Source organism: Aulonocara sp. 'chitande type north' Nkhata Bay, linkage group LG3 (genome assembly GCF_057382095.1).
Source record: "Aulonocara sp. 'chitande type north' Nkhata Bay isolate Kocher_YH1m ecotype deep benthic linkage group LG3, A_spYH_male_GT1.1, whole genome shotgun sequence".
Taxonomy (NCBI): domain Eukaryota; kingdom Metazoa; phylum Chordata; class Actinopteri; order Cichliformes; family Cichlidae; genus Aulonocara; species Aulonocara sp. 'chitande type north' Nkhata Bay.
This window is the reverse complement of record NC_141346.1, coordinates 65,402,925-65,426,858: the sequence shown is the minus strand read 5'-3', so window position 1 is coordinate 65,426,858 and position 23,934 is coordinate 65,402,925. Positions and strand designations below refer to the sequence as shown.

Genomic DNA, 23,934 nt, shown 5'->3' with positions numbered 1-23,934 from the left:
GTTCCCCTGGTCAGTGGTGGGGAAGGGTCCCAGGATGTCCACACCAACCCGCTCCATGGGAGCCCCCACCTGATATTGCTGCAAGGGGGCATGAGAGCGTTGGGAAGGCCCTTTCTGAGCCGTGCAGGCATCACACCGATGGACATAGAGCTCTACGTCCTGGCGACACCCGGGCCAGTAGAACCAAGACCGGAGTCGCCGCAGAGTCTTGGTAACTCCAAAGTGTCCTGCCCCCGCTGCACCATGAACCAGCTGGAGCACCCTGGACCGCAACTGTTGAGGTACCACAAGCTGGAAGACCTCACGGTGACCCCCAGGAGCATGCCAGCGGCGATAGAGGAGGCCGTTTCGGTTTGTGAGGTTGGCCCATTGGGAGTAGAGAGCCTTGGTCTCGAGGTCCAGTGCAGATACCTCTGGCCATGATGGTCTCTGACCGGCTCCAATCCAACACTGAACCTGGGAAAGGGCAGGGTCCTGGTTCTGGTCATGTTGCAGCTGTTGGGGATCCATGGCTTCCAGACCCTCAGTATCCCCTGCGGCGGACTGGTCCTGAAGACTGCTACAATGCCCACCTGGAACAGAGTCATTCTCAGGGCTGCCCTGTGGTGACGCGATCACTGAAGTCATGCCCTCCCGGTCCTCCAAGCGTTGGCAGTACTTGCACTGTTTTTCCTCACAAGGGCGTCGGGAGAGGGCATCTGCATTGGTGTGGAGACGTCCTGCCCGGTGACGGACCTCAAAGTGGCAATCTTGCAACGTCTCCAACCACCGGGCTAGCTGTCCCTCCGGTTCTTTAAAGCTGAGCAGCCAAGTGAGGGACGCATGGTCTGTGCGCAGGAGGAACTTCTTCCCGTAGAGGTAGGGTCTGAAATGGCGGAGACCCAGGATGATGGCCAGCAGCTCTCGACGGGTGACACAATAGTTCCTCTCCGGTCTGCTGAGGGAATGGCTGTAGTAGGAGATGACCCGCTCCCCCTCAGGGCCTTCCTGCGACAGTACAGCCCCCACCCCTGTGTTGCTGGCATCGGTGTCCACAACAAAAGGGAGCTGCAGGTCTGGGTAGGCTAGCACCGGTGCCTCAACCAGTGCAGATCGGAGCCGATCAAATGCCACGGCACTGTCCTCACTCCAATGGAACTCCCGGCCCTTCTGTGTGAACCAGTGCAGGGGGCTTGCAGTGGTAGCAAAGTCCTTGACGAAACGCCGGTAGTATGATGCCAGGCCAAGGAAACTCCGCAACTCAGCAGTGTTGCCCGGAATGGGCCAGTCTTTCACAGCGGCCACCTTCGCAGGGTCAGTGGAAACCCCTGCTCCGCTCACAACGTGACCCAAGAAGGTCGTCTCCTTTCGGAAGAGATGGCACCTTTTGGGGTGGAGGCGAAGGCCAGCCTGGCGGATAGCGTGGAAAACAGCAGTCAGGTTAGCCAAGGCTTTCTCGAAGTCTGTCGCGTGGACGAGGAGGTCATCCAGGTAGACCACACAGCGGTCGCGGGTGATGTCAGCCAGAACCCTCTCCATTAAGCGCTCGAATGTGGCTGGGGCATTGCAGAGGCCGAAGGGCATCACCTTAAACTGCCACAGTCCCTGGCCAATGGAGAAAGCAGTCTTTGGGCGGGCCTCTGGCGTCAGCTCCACCTGCCAGTAGCCACTGCGCAAATCGAGGGAACTGAACCAGCAGGACCCAGCAATGTCGTCGAGGGCATCGTCGATCCGGGGCAATGGGTAGGAGTCCTTGCGTGTGATGCTGTTGAGTAGACGATAGTCGACACAAAACCGCCAGGTACCATCCTTTTTCTGAACCAGTACAGCCGGGGCTGCCCAGGGGCTGTTTGAGGGTTCGATGATGCCCGCCTCTGCCATTTCCCTGATCTTCTGCTCTGCTGCGGCACGCTTGGCAAGGGGAAGGCGATGAGGGTGGAGGCGGATGGGCCGTGCATCCCCAGTGTCAATGTCGTGTTGTACCAGGCTGGTTTGCATGCAGTCCTCATCCTTGGCTGCAAAGATGTCGGCAAACAAGTCTAGTATCTCTCGCAGCTGCCGTCGCTGATCAGCCTGGAGACCCTCGCAGCTCCTCTGGTATAGGTCCTTTTTTTTTTTAATACTTTCTCTTTATTGATTTTCATCTTATTTTACATACAGAACTAAAGAGGGCAAGGGAAACCAACACAGTCACATATGTTCGCATATTCCAAAATACACAACACCTTGTTTTACTTACACATACTACATATTACACAGGTGCATGCTCCATTCAAACAAATTCGCAGTTGTCCCTCTGCATCACAGAGGTATCAGTTTCTAGTCTTTTGACGTATAACAATCCCATCGTTCCCAAAGTCTCTCTCCTTTCTCCTTCTGTAGCCGCAGTGAGAGGGTAATCAGTTCCATATGATGAATTGTGTTAATAATGTCTATGACCAGCTTCCGTGTGGGGGGGCTTGTCTGTAACCAACACTTAGTAATTGCCTTTTTGCATACAACCATAATTATTTTCAGTAAGTATGAGTCTCTGTTATTTATATCCTCAGGTATATTCCCAAGGTACATGGTACTAAAGGAGAAGTCCAGTGTTACTCCTAGCACATCCATCACCATTTGTTTAATCTCTTCCCAAAAGGTCTTCAGTTTAGGGCATGACCAGAAGACATGGAAGCAACCTGCAGCGACCTCCCCGCACTCCCTCCAGCATGAAGCGCCTGAACCACTTATTTTGGATTTCTGCTTTGGTGTGATGAAGAATCTAATTAAATTCTTCCATCCAAAATCTCGCCATGTTAAAGAATTGGTGGTAGATAACACATTCTTCCACATCCGCAACCAATCTTCCTCTGAGATAGTTATACCTGCTTCTTTTTCCCATCGATGACTGACATATCTTGTTGAGGTCTTTTTCATGGCTGTAAAACTTCTGTATATTTTGCCTATAGTACCTCTTATAATGTTCTCACCATAAGCATCCACAAATATTCGGATCACCCCACTAGCATCTGCGTCAAGCATTCTAATTTCCTTCCGGAAGAAGCTCCGAACCTGTAAGTAACGATAAAAATCTTCCCTGCCGATCTCGTAAATCTGACACATGTCCTCAAAATTGATCAGCTCCCCATGCTTAACTATCTTACAGATTGCAGTGATTCCATGCCTGGACCACTCCCTGAATTTATGGTCTAACAATGCTGGAAGGAAGCGTGGGAGATACGCTGGCCATCCCAGCAACCCTATTTCCCTATTAAGACCAAAAATTTTAATCACATCTGCCCATTTTTTCAGGGAAAAACTTACACATAAATTTTGCATCTGATATGCCTGTGGTAAACTCTCAAGGGACCCCAGAACAGACTGTATTGGGAAATCCATCAAGGAAAGCTCAATGTCCTTCCATTTTGCCTCAAACTTAGAGTTACACCAGCACACTAGAGGTCTGATCTGGGCTGCCAGATAGTAATCCTCAAAGCACGGTAGAGCCATGCCCCCCCGCTCACCAGGCAGCTGCATTGTTGCATATTTCACTCTCGGCCTTTTGTTTCCCCATATGAATCTTGAGCAATGCATATCCCACTCCCTAAATTGTTTTGCTGGAACCTCAACTGGAAGTGCTGCAAACAAATATAGCAGCTTTGGGAGGATATTTATCTTTATCGCTCTAATTCTGCTGCCCAGATCGAGGGGGAGCAGACCCCACCTCTCCAGATCTTCATATATCTTCTTGTTCACCCGATTATAATTAACTTCATATAACAATGCAGGGTCTTTTGTCAGCAGGATCCCCAAATACTCCATTTGAGATTGATGCCATCCGAATCTATATCTTGCTACCAATTGTCTTGAGGGGTTAAAGAAGAATGTCAAGATTTGAGTTTTTTGAATGTTCAGTCTATAACCAGACAGTCTGCCATATTCTTCCAGTGTTTCCATAAGCAGAGGAATTCCCTCTTCCGGGTTTCCTAGCGCTACCAGCACATCGTCTGCATACAAGCAGATTTTATTTTCCACATTCCCCGTTGTAACCCCCTCCAATCGAGTATCTTCTCTGATGCATTGAGCCAACGGCTCAATGAAAAGGTTAAAGAGCAGTGGGCTCAACGGGCAGCCCTGCCTGCAGCCACGTTGTAGTGTTATCCGATTTGAGAGGCTTCCATTAACTTTGATCCTCTATCTGGTCAATAATATGAATGGCCCTTCTGATATTATCGTGTGTTTGTCTGTTACCAATGAAGCCTGTTTGATCCTCCTCTATCAGCATGGGCATCATTGTACTCAACCTCCTAGCCAAAATCGCGGCAAATAGTTTATAGTCTATATTTAACACGCTAATAGGTCTATAACCTCTGGGGTCAGTTTTATCCTTCCCTCCTTTTGGTATGACAGAGATATACGCCTCCCGCCACGATGGTGGGAGCGCCCCCCCACTCAGAGAGTAATTAAAAGAGGCCTTTAGTAGCGGGATTAAGGGTTCCCTCATCTGCCTATACCACTCTGGTGGAAATCCATCACATCCTGGGGCTTTAAAAGTCTTGAGTTTTGAGATCCCAATGTTAATCTCTTCTGCTGATATTTCTCTTATAAGTTTTTCATTCTGCAGCTTACCTATAAATGGTAGATCTAGGCTGGATAAGAAATTCTGAATCCTATGCTCATCCGCTTTATCCGGTTGTGTATATAGCTCAGCGTAATATTCTTCAAATGCTCTCTGAATTTCTTCAAGTTTATTAGTTATCTTATTTGTTTTTAAATTTCGAACTTTATGAATAGTGTTCTCCTGTTGTTGCCTCCTGAGTCTCCATGATAATAGCCTAGCAGCTTTGGGTCTTGCCTCATACCACCGTTGTCTATTATATTTTAATTTTTTTTCAATTTCTTCACTTAAAATTTTGTGGATCTCCTGTTTAACCGGCCTCATCTGATCCAATACCTGGGGGCACCTTGTAACGGTGTGCAGTTGTTCCAATTTTTCCAAATTTTCCTGTAAATCTGTCAGCTTTTTTGCTCTCACCTTCTTTAGGACTGCACATTTCGCAATAATTTTACCCCTAAGGTATGCCTTAGCCGCATCCCATAAAATTGTAGGATTAACTGTTCCATTGTCATTGAGTTCTAAATATGTTTTTAACTCCTGTCCCATTTCTCTTTTAAACGAGTCATTATTTAACAGACCTATGTTAAGCCTCCATAAGGTGTTTTTGGGGCTAGCTTTAAACCCAATCTTCATAGTTAGTCCCGAATGATCAGATAAATCTCTCTGTCCTATTATACAATCCTTCACTCTGTGGAGATCTTTACTAAAAGTAAAAAAATAATCAATCCTCGAGTACATATCATGTCTCGCTGAATAAAATGTAAATTTGCATTCATGTTTGTGTAAATATCTCCATATATCTATAAGCCCCAATTCAGATAACATTGTTTTTACTTGTTTCTCTAATTTAGTTCCCCTCCGGTCTCGGCTAGTTGTATCCCATTTTAGATGGAGAAGTAAGTTAAAATCTCCTGCACATATACATGTACCAACACTTTCTGCGGCAACAAGACTAAATATCTCCTTAAAGAACCCTGTACTACTACCAGGGGGTGCATATATATTACACAGCGTGACGTCTTCCCGTTCCATTTTCCCTTTCACCAACACAAATCTTCCCTCTTTATCTTTATGTTCTCCAGTAAACTCAAAACCAACCCTGTTCGGTATCAGAATGGCCACTCCTCTTTTTTTGCCAGATCTATGTGAGGCATAATAAATATTTTTGAATCCCATCCTCTTCCACTTCTCATGTTTTTCCATTGATAGATGCGTTTCTTTTAGAAATGCAATATCAATTTTTTCCCTTTTTAGCTTCGAAACAATCTTACTCCTCTTAATGGGATTCTTTATACCATTTACATTCAAAGACAATACCTTATAATACCGCATATGTTCTATGTATTTCCAACTTATTTTCCTGCACCAACATAACAATACTCCCAGCCCTCAGAACACATAATAAACACACATGAACAAAGACAGAACTTGTCTTAACCAAATAAACCAGGTCTTCCATAAGAGAGGTTTTTTTTTTTTCTCTCCTCTCAGTCTGGGGGAAATGCCACAGTGTGGGGCCCCTCTCGTTCCCTATTTTAAAAGAAAAAGGGGAACTAAAAAACAAAAACAAAAAACATGTGAGTCACCTGCATCGGACCCTCACCACTCTATGATCAAAGGGGGATCGACGTGTCATCTTAACAGCGAAACGAGGCGGGTGGGGCGCAGGTGTTACTCCTCCGTACCGACGTCCTCCGTGCGCTGGAAAACCTTCAGCTTTTCCCGTGCGCTCCCGCGTAGATCAGCTGTATTCCCGGCGCGCCGCGGCCCAACCACGCTCATCGGTAGCATACTGCTGATCATCTCCGCCGTAATGCCTTTGGGCTTTCTTGTGGCCACCGGTCCCACCGTGTATCCGCGTCTTCTTAGATCCGCCGCAGCTTCCTCCGCGGTATTGTATAGGACCATTCCCGAGTCAAAATGAACCCGCATTTTAGCAAGCGGGGTCTGGAACCGGATGGCGTTTTCTTTAAGTACTTTTTTAACCGGGCCATACTCTTTTCTCTTCATTTGTATGTTTTCGGCATAGTCGTGATCAAAGAAAATCCATTTCTCCTTTATATATACCGGCTTCTTCCATGCAGCGCGTAGGAGTTGTTCTTTAATATTGAACTTTAAGAAGCGCACCACCGTTGATCGGGGGGGCGCCCCCGGCGGCGGCTGCACTCCCAGCGCCCGGTGAGCTCTCTCTATCCCTAGGTTCTTCTCGCTGCCCAAGTCCACACCGTCCCCCAACTCCGATATCATCATGCTTTCCACATACCTTAGCATGGAGGTGCCTTCTATGTTATCAGGGATGCCATATATCCGTATGTTATTACGGCGTGAGCGCCCCTCCAAATCCGTAACCTTCTCTTGGAGCTGCCTCTGATTATCCAGCAGCTGAACAATGGCATCCCTCACTCCATTGTCCCATTTCTCCTTCCCTACCATGTTTCTTTCCATTTCTTCCAGACATTTCCTTACCTCCTCGATCCTGCTTGTGGCGGCGGTAACCTGTTGATTTATCTCGTGTGTTAACTCGCTCATTTGGGCTTTCGTGTCCTCTTTCAAACTTGTTCTCACGAGCGATAGCTCCTTCTTCATCTCCGCCTTAAGGTCTTGCATGCCCTCCGCCACTACTTCACTCACCACCTGTCTGACGGGGCCTAGCGCTGATGTTGCGGCCGCCGCCATCTTCTCGCCCTCTTGCTCGGAGCGTGTTTCATATGTCTTACTCTCAAGTTGCGTTTCTAAGCTTCGGCCCGGGGCTCGTCCCTTCTTATTCTTATCTCCGCTCATTATCCTTGAAGGGAAAGTCGCTTTTAATGAATTATGTTCTTGAATTGCGGATTAGTTTAGCTATCGATGCAGGAGCTCCTGTTTATGCTGCTACTCTCGCCACCATGACACCGGAAGTCCCCTGGTATAGGTCCTTGATAGAGGATTTTTATTATGCAATATGATCAAGTATAATCAAATGTGCTTTATATTCAAATACAATATAATCAAGTGTGCCTTATAACCGAGTGTTCATATATTTTCACATAACCAAGCTTATTGTTAAAGAGAACATAATGCATTCCTTACTTCAGTGTCTGAGATGTTTGACACAACATGATATAATGATGCATTCTTTACTTCAGTGTCTGTGATGTCAGATAAGCATGATATACTTCTGTGTTGTTATTTTTAGTGAATGTGTGCAGAGGTTAGATAGCTGAGATAATGCTTAAACTCTCCCCTTTCTGTTAAAAGAGGAAGTACTATGTAACCCATTTTGGCTTATAAATAAAGCAAGCAGCTTGCTCTCGGTGTGTGTGTTTCTCAGAGACATCCACCCGTGCGCACGTTCTTATACTTTCTGAGTCGGTCTGCAGTGTCTTATTGATCTTGCTTGTGTTTGAACAAATGTCTACCCCTGACATTTAATTGGTCCTTCGTAGCCGGAGAACTGACTGTTATTTTTAACGTCTAGTTTTCCACAGACGGTTTTCATCGGATTTTGACGTCGTGATCGCCTGCTGGAAAAAAATCTGTGCACAGTAAAGAGGAAAATCCGGGAGCGTGAATTCGATCTCCGGTCAGCGAGGCCCCACGGCGCCAGGACCTGATGTGCCGGATCCAAAACGCAGCGCCACAGTAAGGTGAATATGAAACACTGCATTCCATTTAGCGTTAAAATACGTTGATATTGAGATTTTCCTCTAAAATAGTGTGTAAACCTGGTTAGCGCCAACAGATCTCAATCCAGAAGGGATTTAGAGACAACAGGCAAGAGCGAAATTCTAGAAATCGCTATTAAAAGTTCCGGTTGCTCTGGGAAAGCAGCTGTAACGAAACAAGTTCTGGTGGCTCTGGGAGTGGCGGCAACGGAACAGGTAGAAGGTTGCACAATAAAAATACGGAAAATCTCAATAAAAATTATAAAAGCGCGCTCTGTTTGTGTCAACAAAGAGGAGTGAGTTGTCATTTACGACCCAATACGCGGTCGAACCGCTCCTCAAACTGTTTTCCTGTGTACACTCACGAACTGGTTGGAGTGGGAATCTAAGGTTGTGCGTCATCACGTAAAATCAATAACCGCTCTCTCAAATAGTGGGAGAGTAGAAGCCTGTTATTGGTCACCTGCCCGCTCCTTTGTGCCAGAGAAGGTGTCACAGTTCTGACGTAATTAGTTTAAAATGGGTAACTCTAAAACGAAAGTAAAATTAACAGCAGATGAAGAGTGGTTAGAAAAAAACTGTTCAAATGCAGGAATAGTCAGTGCAAAAAGGTGGAGAAATCCACATAAAATATATTGTCCAGCTTGGCAAGGCAAATGCACCCCTGATTCAATAAATGCTTTAAAAGCCGCTTTGCAAAAGGAGCTATATGAGGAAAAAGGTCAGAAGTAAAAAGCAAAACGTTTAGCAGAATGGCACCTTTTCAAAGCGTGGATGACAGAAAATGATAAACGCATTGCTAAACGCACCCAAAAACAAGAAAATAAAGATAAACAGAAAACTGCAGAAAAAGATAAAAAAAAACCCTCCTTATCCACCTCAGCCTGCACCGCTCACAGCAGCAGCAGCTGCACCCACTCCTACGTTACCACTTCCTGTTGCTTCTCCTCACAACCCTTTCCTCGCAGATCCATATGCAGATGCAAAACATCACCTAAGTCTAATGACCAAACATAATCCTGGAACTGTTGGACAGTTTCCAATGTTTGCATTATCAAATCCTAGATTTGGGCAGCCCAGTGGTCCTGCTGATCAGACAGGGGCTATACCAATCGACGGAGAACCTTTAATATATGCATTCAGACCTTGGTCCCATAAAGATAGAGAAAATGTGCTAAAAGATGTCCCACCCCTTAACGAAGGTTTTCAGCCATGGCGAGACGCAGTAGAGTTGATTCGTCGCGGTTGGGGTTTGAATGGACATGAAATGCTACAGGTACTTCAAGATTTATTAGGTCTACGTTTTCCAAGAGTAAAAGGTCAATTCACAGGAGACACCCAAAACGGTGATCTACTGGGACCAGATACTGCTGAATTAGAACAAGAACTAAATGACTTATATGGCAGAATAGAAATAAATTTAGCTCCAAGGCCAGATTATGGAAAAATAGGAGAATGCAAACAAAAGGAGGGAGAGACAGCATCAGACTATTTGGATCGCTTACGCCCAGTTTTCAGGCAAAACTCAGGACTGAATCATGATCCCGATCAACAGTCTGCTTTTCAACAACAATTAAAAAATGCCTTTCTGAATGGCCTGCTGCCCAAAATAAGAACACATGTAGATAAACATTGGGTTACTCAAAATACAGGCACTTTTCCCGACGCTCTGCAATACGCAGACCATGCAGTGAAAGTTCAAAAACAGAAGGAAAAACCAGGTGTTTTCACGGTTGATCCAGAGACAGGCTTTATAGCTTTCTCAGGACAACAAAGATACACAACAGGTTACAAGCAACGTAAGGGAAAGCAAAGGGCAGGACAAAAAAAGGACAAAAGGGACATGAGATGTTATAATTGTGGAAAAAACGGGCACTTTGCTCGAGACTGCAGGAGTGTAGTTCAAGAGCAGGAAAGTGATGATGACAGATGTAGGCGATGTGATGAATGACTAGCACGAGAGGAAGGAGGTGAAGCAGATGAAGCGGAAATTTACAATGTAGAACAACTGCTGCTGGGATCAGAGGCCAAGCCAACAGTTGTAATACATGTCAACGGTGTGGCGCTGAAAATGCTTTGCGATACGGGAGCGTGCAAGACAGTACTAAATGAGAAAGTCCCAAATGTAACATTCTCAAAAGATACTATAATTGTGAAATCAGCCTCAGGACATGTGACAAAACAGCATCTAACCGATCCCCTTTTTATGTCACATAGAGATAGTGGCCGTGGCTGCAAAAATCAGTGCATTTATGACCCATCATGCCCTGTGAACCTGTTAGGAAGAGATGCTTTGACAAAACTAAAAATAGGAGTCATCCCTGAAGAAAGTGGCATGCAAGCCAGACTCTTACTCTCTGACAGTCAGAGACAAACTGAAGACATTTTTGCTTGTGAAGGGATAGGTGAGCCTAATTATTATTGGACTCTAGACTTACCAAAACTTGAACCTCTGGAGGCCAAGGCTAATATGTACTTACCTGAACATTCATGCAGGCAAGACCCAGCAAAATACCACAACACCCTGTGGTATAAACAAATCCCAGGCCCAGACAAGATTTATGATCAACAAGTACACAGACTGGGACCACAAAAACTAGTCCTACAGCCTCTGTATGTGACACAGAGTGGCAACGCAGTATGCTCAGTGTTACAGACAGACGCAGCGCATGAATAAAATGCCTAATCCACACGTATCTGTGGCACGCAATGATCAAACAGCTTGGCAGGACTCAGGTACAGTGCTGAGATCTGTAGAAACAGACAGATATGACAAAACAGAGTGTGATGGTTGCAAAAAGGCCGAAGAACAAACTGCATGAGATATACTTTGTGTTGGCCGGTGACATCCACACCAGCTACACATTTAGCCACAGCAGAACAAGATGAATGACAAGTGTTAACATCTGAGACACACCCTGAATTAGAAAAGCTACCACAGACATTATGGTCTCAAGGACCCACAGATGTCGGCCTAATTAAAGGAGCAGACCCAGTAGTGGTAAAAACTACAACCACATATAGGCCTGTGAAACCACAATATCCCCTGAGTGCAGAAGCAAGGGAAGGAATTAGGCCAGTAATAGCAGACATGCAGAAAGCAGGTATTCTCGTGAAAACTAATAAAGCCACGTGTAATACACCAATTTTTCCAGTAAAAAAGGCCAATACAGGAAAATATCGCCTAGTTCATGATCTAAGAGCAATAAATGAGGTAACAGAGCAAATACCTCCAGTGGTTGCTAACCCACATACCATCTTGAACCAAGTGACACCAAAAGAACAATGGTTCTCGGTGATTGACCTCTCAAATGCATTTTTCTCTGTTCCCTTACACCAAGATTCACAGAATCTATTTGGATTTACTTTTGATAATGAAAAATACACATACACCAGGCTACCACAAGGATTTCAAAATAGCCCAACACTGTATGCAGAAGCTCTAAAGAAATCAATGTCACTTTGCTCTCTCCCTGCTCCAGGGAAATTTCTGCTGTATGTAGATGACATATTGATTACAGGCCATACACAAGATGATTGTAAAGAAAACACAATGACGGTTCTGCAACATCTGGCAGAACAAGGCCACAAAGTATCACAACACAAGTTACAACTGTGGAGTGATAAAGTCATCTATTTAGGACATCAGCTAACAGGCCAAGGCCGCACCCTACTAGAGAGCAGAAAGACAGCAGTCCAAAATGCAGCAAAACCAATAACTAAACAGCAAATGATGAGTTATTTAGGTCTGTGCAATTTCTGTAGGTGCTGGATCCCAGAGTATGCACTGCTGGCCCAGCCACTACAGAACCTAATTTATGGAAAAGACCTAGCATTAAAAGACAAAATACAGTGGACCCCAGAAGCAGAAAAAGCCTTCACTGATTTAAAAATAGCATTGCAAACATGTACACATGCCAGGCAGCTTTCATATGTAGGGATCTTGCTTTCGCAATCACACATAACCATAGAGAAGTGTGGCCAACTGAACCCAAGCACACTTCTCCCGACCCCTAAAGATGGAGAACAACATTGTTGTATTAAGAAATTAGAGGAAGAAACAAAACCTCGCACTGACATACACAGTTCTCCAAAGTCTAGTTTCACCAATGTTTTTGTAGACGGCTCAGCGTCAAAAAACACTTTCGGTAGTCCAGGTGATCTACCGGTGGAGGAAGGGCTGATTGGGTATATCCCGCCTCTTCACTTCGCTGGTAGTCTACTCACCAGAAGTTTAGGTGCGCCAGGTCATCCTGAAGAACAGACACATAATAAAAGAGTGACCTATCCCACCAAAGAGAAGAACTAATAACAACACCAGGGACGCCTGAATAAAAACTCAACAAGATGACTGAGGAAAACAACCTGATGAATCCAGAAGAGGAACCAGCTCCAGAACCAACACCAGCACCAGCCCCAGCCCCAAAGCTGTTGTGCTTGGGTGCTTGTGACTTCAAACGAAAACGACTCATGTGCCGCATATTCTGTCTGATGGCCGTCCTCTTGATGACGACGCTCTTCTGGTTGAGGCCCAGCGGAACCCACAGGACAGAACCAACTATTCCCCGACCTAAGAGGTGGACTCACGACAATTCCCACCTCTCTGAGATGACTCAAGACCACGTTCACCCTTGGATGAACAACGCCTGGTATCGATACATACACAACAGAGTAGAGGAAAAAGGCTGTTATGTCTGCTCTCATATGCCCAGTACTTCTGCCCACCAAACCATATATGGTCGCATGATGAAAAATCACTGGCAAAGCAAGTGTGCAGCAAGTTTCGCCAGCATTGGAAGACAACATGCTGCAATCAGAATTGAAGCTTCAAACCAGTGGGCAGAAGGCCTGAAGGATGGAACCTGTGACGACAAATTTTGGGTAGACATGACAGTGAAGAACAGAAATGTTTCAGTCCCATTCCCCGTCTTTATGGCCCCAGAAGAGAAGCGGCATCCTCTGTGCTTTTACCAAGCAACAGAGCAAGGACGCCACCCCCTGGGCCATACCAGCAACTGCAACACAACCTATGGAGGAGTGGAGTACGGAACAGTCAACAGATACCGACGTGTAAATGGTACCTATTGGGTACAAGGTATGGCATGGCTGTGCGGACAGCGTGCATACTTTATTCTACCACCTTCCTGGTCAGGATGCTGTGCACCTATCTTCATCTCAGACCACACCTTTAAGATAACAGTGCACAGCAACACCAGAGTTAAGCGCAACATAGACCTCAAGCCCCATGATCCATTCTTTGGTTCTGACGTACCAGATGACTTCAAACTCTGGACCAACGGCCAGAAGGTAATACACGCTTTGTTTCCCTGGATCGGAGTAGGAAAGCACGCACTACAAATAGAGACTTTAGACTATCGTTTTGGACTGTTTTTGAATGCCTCCACCCGCATTAACCATGGACAGAATGAAGAAATTGATGCAATCCGCATCACTGTCATGCAGCACCGAGTGGCTTTAGACATTATTCTCGCAGAGAAAGGAGGTCTCTGCGTGTTGTTCAACACTACATGTTGCACCTACATACCTGACAATATACATTCGTTAAACATGACAAATGCTTTGAATGTTCTGAAACAATTGAGAGACGCTCAGCAGCAGGACTACGTAGCCGTTAAGCAAGGCTGGTGGGACTGGTTACTGAGTGGCTCCTGGAAATCCTTAGTGATTAAAGGCCTGTTGGCCCTTTTGAGTGTGATGTTACTATTTTGCCTTTTCATTGCTTGTATTATTCCATGTCTGAGAAGCATAATGAACAAATGTCTACCCCTGACAGTCCTCGACAGCTTGCTTGGTCTCTGCAGACAGTTGCGGTACTGCTGGTGAAGGGGAGGCCCCTTCCTCCGCCAGCGGCGACAGGTCCTCAGGCTTCCTGACGCTGGCTGAAAAAGTGGAGGCAGACGGCGGGACTTCCGTTGTGGTGTGGAGCTTCACAGCCTCTGTGCCCAAGTAAAGGATTGCTCGGGACACGTCCACTGTGGCCTCCCATTTGTCTAGCAGGTCCAGGCCAATGATGCATTGGTCCTGGATGCTGGCTAGCCAGAACTGGTGGTCCACGGTGCAGTTAGCAACAGTCACCGGGAGGGATCTTTCCCCCTTAGCTTTGGCACGCTCCCCCGTAACTGTGGTGATGTGGAGCTGAGTAGGCTGCCAACCCTGCGGTATTGGGCCATCAGAACCAGGGAGGACTCCAGCCTGTACTAAGGAGAGCGTGGACCCAATGTCTATCAGGGCTCTACAGGTGGTGCCGGCAAGGTCACAGTCCAGATACAGTCCCCGTGTCTGGCCAAGCCGGCCAACCCGCAATTGTGAAAGCTTTGTGGGCTTGGTGCTGGACAGTAGTGTGCGATGTGGCCTGGTTCTCCGCATCGATGGCAGTTACCCCTGGATTGGCCTCCTGCTCGCCTATTCCCTCGCCGAGATCGCCAGGGTGGTGTGTTGGTGGTTTGGCGGGCCTCCTCCTCCTGGTCGCTCCTTTCGTAGTCTGTTTGGCGCACTTGGTGACTTATGCCAGGGCTGCGTGCACCTGGGCTGAGCACATGCTCCACTCTTTCGGCCTCAGAGCTGCCGCCAGGGTTCCTGGTGCATGCAGACGGATGTGCTCTTGTAGTCTTTTTGGCTGGAGACCCCGGACAAAAGCCTGGAGAGCAAGCTCTTCTTGTGCTGCAGCATCAAAAGCAGGGTACCCTCTACGTGTCTAAAGACGTAGGTCAGCAGCATAAGCACCCAGACTCTCCTCTTGTCTCCGTGGGCGGCTAGCAAGTTTATCTCGGGCATCATCTGCATGTGTACGGAGGCCAAACCTGCTCTGCATTGCTCTGGCAACAGCAGGCCAACTTAAACGCTCTTCTGGCTGAAGATCTGTGAGGATCTGCAGGGCCCTGCCTTCCAAGGCGAGGGCAACTTGGACAGCTGTCTCCTCTGTTGACCAACCGTTTAGCTGAGCAGCCAGCTGTACCTGGATAAGGTAGGTCTCTGGAGGTGCCTCCCCATTATAGCGTGGCAGCTTTGTGCTCCCCCGGACAGGAGCCCCTGATGGCAGTGGCGGCTGCACTTGGTCCTGGAGACAGTTGGCGTTGTTCCCCTCGGCTGCCAACGATGAGGGTGTGCTGCTCCCAGGCATCACCATGAGTGGAGGCTGGCCGGTCGCTCGTGGTCTTGGAGCCTGCAGCATGCCTTTGCGGCTCCGACAGCTCCCCAGTGGGCGGGGGTGTGAGGCTCCATCTGGTAAGCCCCACAGATCATCCCCTGGCTGGCTTGCTGCTGCCCGGGGCTCCCCCCGCTTCTTCGATTGTGCTCCATTCACTGCTTCCAGGTGAGTGATAAGCTCCTCAATCTTCCTCAGCTCCTCTTCCTCTTTCAGAATAGTGGCCATGCTCTTGGAATCCCACTTCTGACACCAATGTGGCATGCAGAGGAATCTTTACAAAGAAGCTCACAGAGAGAGATTGTTATTCAACCCCAAGCTGGTAGGGGGAGCTCTTTATTACAACACACACTGATGCTACACTATGCTTCGAGGGTCATCAACAGCATAACAGAACTCACCCATGGTTGCATTCATTCTATAAAACAACACTGTAAGTGCCTTTGAGCCGCAGTACAAACACAACATTCAAGATAACAGTTAAAAGTAGTGTAACCATAAACAATAAAACAAGAACATCCAAACAGCAGTCCCAAGGCGTGATGGGAGAGAACTAGCCACTCCCCCAACACGCCACAATATATTGCCAAGGGCAAACAATGGGACTTTGTGAATATGTGGAAGCCATATATGGATATTTTAGGGAGTGGAGGTGATGGACATTTATGAAAAGGAAGGAAAAGAAGAAGGGAAGGAAGGGAAAATCTTGTCTATCCTAACCCATTGTATTTTTGTATTACTGTGAGAACTATGCTCATTTCTACATTTGAATGTGATGTGGGCATGTTTGATGTATGGATGGATGTGTGAATGTGAGGGTGTTCAACATTTGTTTGTATTGTACTATAAAAAATTTCAATAAAAATATATGAAAAAAAAAAACAGGACAAAGACTTGAAAAAGTCGTGTTTTTCCTTCCAGGAACCACAAGGCTTCACTTTTAAAGGTGAAGTGTGAAAGAAATGGACGTATTTGAAGTACAACACCTTTTTCCAGTCACATTATTAAAGCAGACAAGCTCATTTTCATTCCAACAAGTCATCTTCTGACCTGGACTAACAACACTGGTCTCTATGTGCAGCTGGCTGTGAGACCAGTGCTCAGGGAGCGTCTACAAAGTGCAACACTGAAAGAACATCACACACTCATTTGCTTCCAGCACTTTCACACAAACATCTACTGTCATTATTGTCACCAAACTCTGTGGATCCTTTATTGCAAATTCAAATGGGATCAAATGGTCAGACAAAAGAGGGTTATGAGGAAATATGATGAAATGTTGTGTATTAGCAGCAAGTTATTGAATCATTTTCCTCAGAAACCAAACAAAATGATTGACAAACATGTTTTTACAAACTCAGTGTTGGACTTGGATCAGCAGGATAAGCTGATGTTTAAAGGCATTTGAGTCTTGCTGTATGAGAGTCCAGTTATTACTCAATATATATGGATGATGTTCTTTCAGTGTTGCACTTTGTAGACGCTCCCTGAGCCTCACAGCCAGCTGCACATGGACCAGCTGACATTACCCAGCATTAGAGGCGGATGTAAAAAAAATGGATTTTCCTATTTAAATGGTTTTAATTTGAATAAAGCGATGTTGATTCATTCAATCCTGAATCGATTTTTAATATAAATGTATTTTGCCAGAATCTCAGGTTAAAGCTCCCAAAAGTATTTCAACAACAAGCAAACAGATAAAACAGTAAATGAGAGCAGCTAAACACACAAAGATGGAAACACAGAGCGTGGATCGTTCACTCGACGGCACGTACACGGACACGCCGTCGGGGCTGAAAGTGGACAGCTCACAGATCCTGAAGCTGCAGGTTTCATCTGTCTCCAACCAAAACTGACTGAACCAGCAGCAGCAGAAGATCCAAACTACGCTTTACGTTTGATGAACATCGTCATGAATTCTCTCTGACTTTGACGTTTACTTCCTGCACAGCTCTCTCTCTCTCAGTGTACTTCAAGAACAGTTTACCTTCAAAAATCTGTTTCCTGCATTATTCACTGCTTATTACGCACCAGTCTGCTGTTGTGTTCACTGCTGTCGGCCTCCCAAAACAAAGCCTCATTTCTGCTGTTCAATACTGAAGAAATTTAAACCTTTTAAAATGATGACAGATTACAAACTCTCAGCTGTGTCTGTAATCAAACCTCTGTAACTTTGCTTCCCTTCAGCAGCATCAGCTCATGTTCACATGTTGATTCATGGTTTGCTTCAGTTTTTGATGGACTGCAGAATATTTTGAAGGTTATCTGCTATAAAAAGCCAGAACAGGAAAATCTGCTTCATGTGTTTCTGTTTGATCCTCAGTGACTTTGACACAAAGGCCTCTGCTGTGATGATCACACCTCTGATCAAGTCTCACAGTGTCAGCTTTGTTTTTATACATATGGATATGTGCTGATAAATGATCAGAATTATAATATTTCCCACTGTCTGCTGTGTGCCGTGACCTTTGACCTGCTAAAGACAGTCAGCTGTGGATTATTCATTGTTGTGTCTGATACTTAGAACTGTGAGGAAGAACACTACACAGTTAATCAGGGTCCCCTCTCTCTGAATCAGGAAAGGTGGGCAGGCCGCGTGTGGGCCGCGGGCCATACGTTGAGTCTCACTGTTTGAAATGTGAACATTGTTCTGCTGCAGTCAATGGACTAAACCAGAGAAGAAGAAAACAGACTTTACCATGAAGATCCTCAGTGTGGATCAGTATAATATCAGCCTGATGTCTGCAGTTTAGTGTCAGCACAACTTTCACATCATATTCATCTCAGCACAACTAAAACATGCTGACTGACCTCAGAGTTTCAAGTCCACATCCTGGACTCTCCAGGAAACCACACAGATGCTTCACTCCTGGATCCTGCAGCTTGTTGTTGGAGCTCAGCTCCAGCTCTCTCAGATGGGAGGGGTTGGACTTCAGTGCTGCTGCCAGATAATCACAGCTGATCTCTGACAAACCACAGCCCCACAATCTGTATAAAGAATGAAAGATGTAAGTTTATTAGACAAAGTGTGAGCTTGAAATCATTCAGTGTTTCATCATCTGTTCAGAGCTGAAGAAGGTTCAGAATGTAGAAGTTTAGAAAATGGAAACTCCAAACAGCTGAAGCCAACAGGAAGCAGCTTCAAAGAAACACAACAAGAGAAAAAACTCTGAATGTTTCACATTAAAGTCGTACATTTCTCATAAAAACAGGACAAAGACTTGAAAAAGTCGTGTTTTTCCTTCCAGGAACCACAAGGCTTCACTTTTAAAGGTGAAGTGTGAAAGAAATGGACATATTTGAAGTCCAACACCTTTTTCCAGTCACATTATTAAAGCAGACAAACTACAAGCTCATTTTCATTCCAACAAGTCATCTTCTGACCTGGACTAACAACACTGGTCTCTATGTGCAGCTGGCTGTGAGACCAGTGCTCAGGGAGCGTCTACAAAGTGCAACACTGAAAGAACATCACACACTCATTTGCTTCCAGCACTTTCACACAAACATCTACTGTCATTATTGTCACCAAACTCTGTGGATCCTTTATTGCAAATTCAAATGGGATCAAATGGTCAGACAAAATAGGGTTATGAGGAAATATGATGAAATGTTGTGTATTAGCAGCAAGTTATTGAATCATTTTCCTCAGAAACCAAACAAAATGATTGACAAACATGTTTTTACAAACTCAGTGTTGGACTTGGATCAGCAGGATAAGCTGATGTCTAAAGGCATTTGAGTCTCGCTGTATGAGAGTCCAGTTATTACTCAATATTTATGGATGATGTTCTTTCAGTGTTGCACTTTGTAGACGCTCCCTGAGCCTCACAGCCAGCTGCACATTGACCAGCTGACATTACCCAGCATTAGAGGCGGGTGTAAAAAAATGGATTTTCCTATTTAAATGGTTTTAATTTGAATAAAGCGATGTTGATTCATTCAATCCTGAATCGATTTTTAATATAAATGTATTTTGCCAGAATCTCAGGTTAAAGCTCCCAAAAGTATTTCAACAACAAGCAAACAGATAAAACAGTAAATGAGAGCAGCTAAACACACAAAGATGGAAACACAGAGCGTGGATCGTTCACTTGACGGCACGTACACGGACATGCCGTCGGGGCTGAAAGTGGACAGCTCACAGATCCTGAAGCTGCAGGTTTCATCTGTCTCCAACCAAAACTGACTGAACCAGCAGCAGAAGAAGATCCAAACTACGCTTTACGTTTGATGAACATCGTCATGAATTCTCTCTGACTTTGACGTTTACTTCCTGCACAGCTCTCTCTCTCTCAGTGTACTTCAAGAACAGTTTACCTTCAAAAATCTGTTTCCTGCATTATTCACTGCTTATTACGCACCAGTCTGCTGTTGTGTTCACTGCTGTCGGCCTCCCAAAACAAAGCCTCATTTCTGCTGTTCAATACTGAAGAAATTTAAACCTTTTAAAATGATGACAGATTACAAACTCTCAGCTGTGTCTGTAATCAAACCTCTGTAACTTTGCTTCCCTTCAGCAGCATCAGCTCATGTTCACATGTTGATTCATGGTTTGCTTCAGTTTTTGATGGACTGCAGAATATTTTGAAGGTTATCTGCTATAAAAAGCCAGAACAGGAAAATCTGCTTCATGTGTTTCTGTTTGATCCTCAGTGACTTTGACACAAAGGCCTCTGCTGTGATGATCACACCTCTGATCAAGTCTCACAGTGTCAGCTTTGTTTTTATACATATGGATATGTGCTGATAAATGATCAGAATTATAATATTTCCCACTGTCTGCTGTGTGCCGTGACCTTTGACCTGCTAAAGACAGTCAGCTGTGGATTATTCATTGTTGTGTCTGATACTTAGAACTGTGAGGAAGAACACTACACAGTTAATCAGGGTCCCCTCTCTCTGAATCAGGAAAGGTGGGCAGGCCGCGTGTGGGCCGCGGGCCATACGTTGAGTCTCACTGTTTGAAATGTGAACATTGTTCTGCTGCAGTCAATGGACTAAACCAGAGAAGAAGAAAACAGACTTTACCATGAAGATCCTCAGTGTGGATCAGTATAATATCAGCCTGATGTCTGCAGTTTAGTGTCAGCACAACTTTCACATCATATTCATCTCAGCACAACTAAAACATGCTGACTGACCCCAGAGTTTCAAGTCCACATCCTGGACTCGCCAGGAAACCACACAGATGCTTCACTCCTGGATCCTGCAGCCTGTTCCAGCTCAGGTCCAGCTGTCTCAGATGGGAGCGGTTGGACTTCAGTGCTGCTGCCAGATAATCACAGCTGATCTCTGACAAACCACAGTCCATCAATCTGTATAAAGAGTGAAAGATGTAAGTTTATTAGACAAAGTGTGAGCTTGAAATCATTCAGTGTTTCATCATCTGTTCAGAGCTGAAGAAGGTTCAGAATGTAGAAGTTTAGAAAATGGAAACTCCAAACAGCTGAAGCCAACAGGAAGCAGCTTCAAACAAACACAACAAGAGAAAAAACTCTGAATGTTTCACATTAAAGTCGCACATTTATCATAAAAACAGGACAAAGACTTGAAAAAGTCGTGTTTTTCCTTCCAGGAACCACAAGGCTTCACTTTTAAAGGTGAAGTGTGAAAGAAATGGACATATTTGAAGTCCAACACCTTTTTCCAGTCACATTATTAAAGCAGACAAACTACAAGCTCATTTTCATTCCAACAAGTCATCTTCTGACCTGGACTAACAACACTGGTCTCTATGTGCAGCTGGCTGTGAGACCAGTGCTCAGGGAGCGTCTACAAAGTGCAACACTGAAAGAACATCACACACTCATTTGCTTCCATCATCCAACCTGAAGAGGAAACAGAGACGCCTCCCCTTCAAAGTAAAAGCTGCTCCTTTTGGACACAGTATCAAAGAAAGTCTACAGTATAACATAGAAAAGACAGAACAAAGTTTTTGTTTGCAAAATGTTGAGCAGGATGAGCTGCTGGCTAATCTGGAGGCTGTAGCAGCAGCTCACAGTCACAGTGGAGTTCCACTCTGTCACGGCCGGGCGGATTACACACAGTAATTCGGCGTGCCCGTGTGGCGTGCTGGCTAGACCCAAGCGCGGCGAAGGCTAGCGGTGGGTTTGGAGCAGACACGCAGTTATTCTAGTAATGACCAGTGCACGAAGCGTGGCTTCGGAACGGTCGTTACAGACAGAGAGCGAGCGGAGCCGGGAAGAGAAAAAGGACTGAAAGGGATTGTAACTCACAGTTGCTGAATCAGGCGGAGACTGACGTCGGCAGAGTTTCGGAGCTCCTGACACGAAGATACTGATGTCTGAGCGGCGAACAGGTGGGTGGCGTCTCTCTTTTAACCCCGGCCCCATGATCAGCTGATCACAGCCGATCACCGGCTGACAGGACCCCCCCCCCGAGGACCGGCACCCGACGGGCCAGGACGGCGGCGACGGAAATCCGAGACGAGGGAAGGATCCAAGATGAAGCGGGACGGCACCCAGGAGCGCTCATCAGGGCCGTAGCCAGCCCAGTCCACCAAATACTGGACCCCCCGGCCCCGGGGACGGGAGTCCAAGATCCGACGGACAGCGTAGACAGGACCCCCATCGACGATCCTGGGCGGGGGTGGGGCCCGGGAGGGGGGTGCCAGTGGGGAAGCGACGTGCCGCTTAAGCTGCGAGACGTGGAAAACCGGATGGACCTTCATGGCGGGCGGAAGCCGGAGACGGTAAGCCACGGGGTTGAGCCGGGCGGTGACTTCGTACGGGCCGACGAACCGGGGAGCGAGCTTCTTGGACTCACCGCGCAGCCGTAGGTGCTTAGTGGAGAGCCAGACGCGGTCCCCCGGCCGGAAGGGGTGACCCGGGCGGTGGCGGCGACGATGCTGCCGGGTGTACAGAGCGTTGGCCCGGGAAATGGCAGCCCGCGCCTTGATCCAGGCCTGGCGACAGCGGCGGACCATCCGTTCAGCAGCCGACAGGTCGACCTCCGCTTCCTGATGGCTGAAGATAGGAGGTTGAAATCCATGACAGACCTCAAAGGGCGAGAGACCGGTGGCAGAAGAGATGTGAAGGTTATGAGACAACTCAGCCCACACCAGGTAACGAGGCCATAGCGACGGTTGGGCGGAGACGAAGCACCGTAAGAAGCGCCCCAACTGTTGATTGGTCCGTTCAACCTGCCCATTGGTCTGAGGGTGATAGCCGGACGAGAGGCTGGGAGACGCTCCAATCAGGCGGCAGAAGGCCTTCCAGAACCTGGCGGTGAACTGTGGCCCCCGATCGGAGACTACGTCCTTGGGGAATCCGTGAAGCCGGACGACATGGTCCAGGAGGAGCTCGGCTGTCCGTTTGGCGGAGGGGAGGCCGGCCAGGGCGACCAGGTGCACCGCCTTAGAAAACCGGTCCACAAAGGTGAGGATGGTGTCAAGACCGTCCACAGATGGAAGGCCGGTAACAAAGTCAAGGCCGACATGGGACCAGGGACGTCTCGGCACCGGGAGAGGGTGAAGGTCGCCAGCGGGCGGCTGGGTGGAGGACTTGGCCCGAGCACAGGTGTCACAGGCGGAAACGAAGTCACGGACGTCCCGAGTCATGGAGGGCCACCAGAAGGCACGACGGAGGAGCTGGAGGGTTCTGTCGGGCCCTGGGTGACCAGAGAGCGGGGAGGAGTGAGCCCAGAGCAAGGCCTCCTGACGGCACCGGGACGGCACATAGAGCCGCCCAGCTGGGGTCTCCGGCGGAGGCGGTTCGGCGGTCAGGGCATCCCGGATAGAGTCCTCCAAGGGCCACCGAAGGGGGGCAGCGAAACAATGAGACGGTAGGATAGGTCCAGGGTCTGACGTGAAGTCGTCCTGGGCGAACTGCCTGGAGAGGGCGTCTGCCTTGGTGTTCTTGGAGCCAGGGCGGTAGGCGAGGTGGAAGTTGTACGGTTCGAAGAATAAGGCCCAACGGGCCTGCCTTGGGTTGAGCTGCTTGGCAGAACGAATATGGATCAGGTTCTGGTGATCTGTCCAGATCAGAAATGGTTCTTTCGCTCCCAGGAGCCAATGCCGCCATTCTTCCAAGGCCCACTTGATGGCCAGGAGTTCCCGGTCGCCGACACCATACCGTCGCTGCGTGTCAGAGAACTTCCTTGAAAAATAGCAGCACGGGTGAAGTTTTCCATCCGGGCCATGTTGAGAGAGGACGGCGCCAGCGCCAACATCGGAGGCATCCACCTCCACCACAAAATCTCCGGCAGGATCAGGGTGGAGCAGGACGGGAGCTGTAGCAAACCGACGGATAAGGTCTCGGAAGGCCAGTTTCGCACCAGGGGGGAGGCAGAAGGGCCTGGGCAGGTTAGCTGGTTTAGTGAGGGATGTCAGTGGCGCGACAATGGTGCTGAAATTGCGGATAAAGCGCCGATAAAAATTGGCAAAGCCCAGGAAGCTCTGTAGCTGCTTAAGGCTGGAAGGCTGAGGCCACTGGGTCACGGCTTGGAGCTTTTGCGGGTCCATGGTCAGGCCATTGGAGGAGATGGTGAAGCCCAGGAAGGTAGTGGACCGTTGATGGAAGGCACAC

At 47.2% G+C, this 23,934-nt stretch overlaps 2 protein-coding genes across 4 annotated transcripts in view; one reads left to right on the top strand and one right to left on the bottom strand.

Moving 5' to 3' along the window:
* The window catches only part of LOC147336613 (NACHT, LRR and PYD domains-containing protein 12-like), a 62,793-nt gene that overhangs the window by 12,151 nt on the left and 26,708 nt on the right, over positions 1-23,934 (bottom strand). For 2 of the 3 annotated variants that reach the window (XM_086285509.1, XM_086285510.1), the window contains exons 8-9: positions 20,530-20,703; positions 18,197-18,373 (exon numbers count right to left, since the gene is read on the bottom strand). In XM_086285509.1, coding sequence (XP_086141635.1) covers positions 18,197-18,373; positions 20,530-20,703 — 351 coding nt within the window. The remainder of the gene's footprint in view (positions 1-18,196; positions 18,374-20,529; positions 20,704-23,934) is intronic. The other variant, XM_086285511.1, reaches the window with a different exon arrangement.
* Positions 12,568-14,064, top strand: LOC147336615 (uncharacterized). The gene has a single exon (XM_086265441.1). It carries the CDS (start codon positions 12,568-12,570, stop codon positions 14,062-14,064), a length of 1,497 nt encoding a protein of 498 aa, XP_086121567.1.

Excerpts from the sequence above, each read along its gene's own strand:
- LOC147336615 (XM_086265441.1), top strand. The coding sequence starts at position 12,568 with ATGACTGAGGAAAACAACCTGATGAATCCAGAAGAGGAACCAGCTCCA.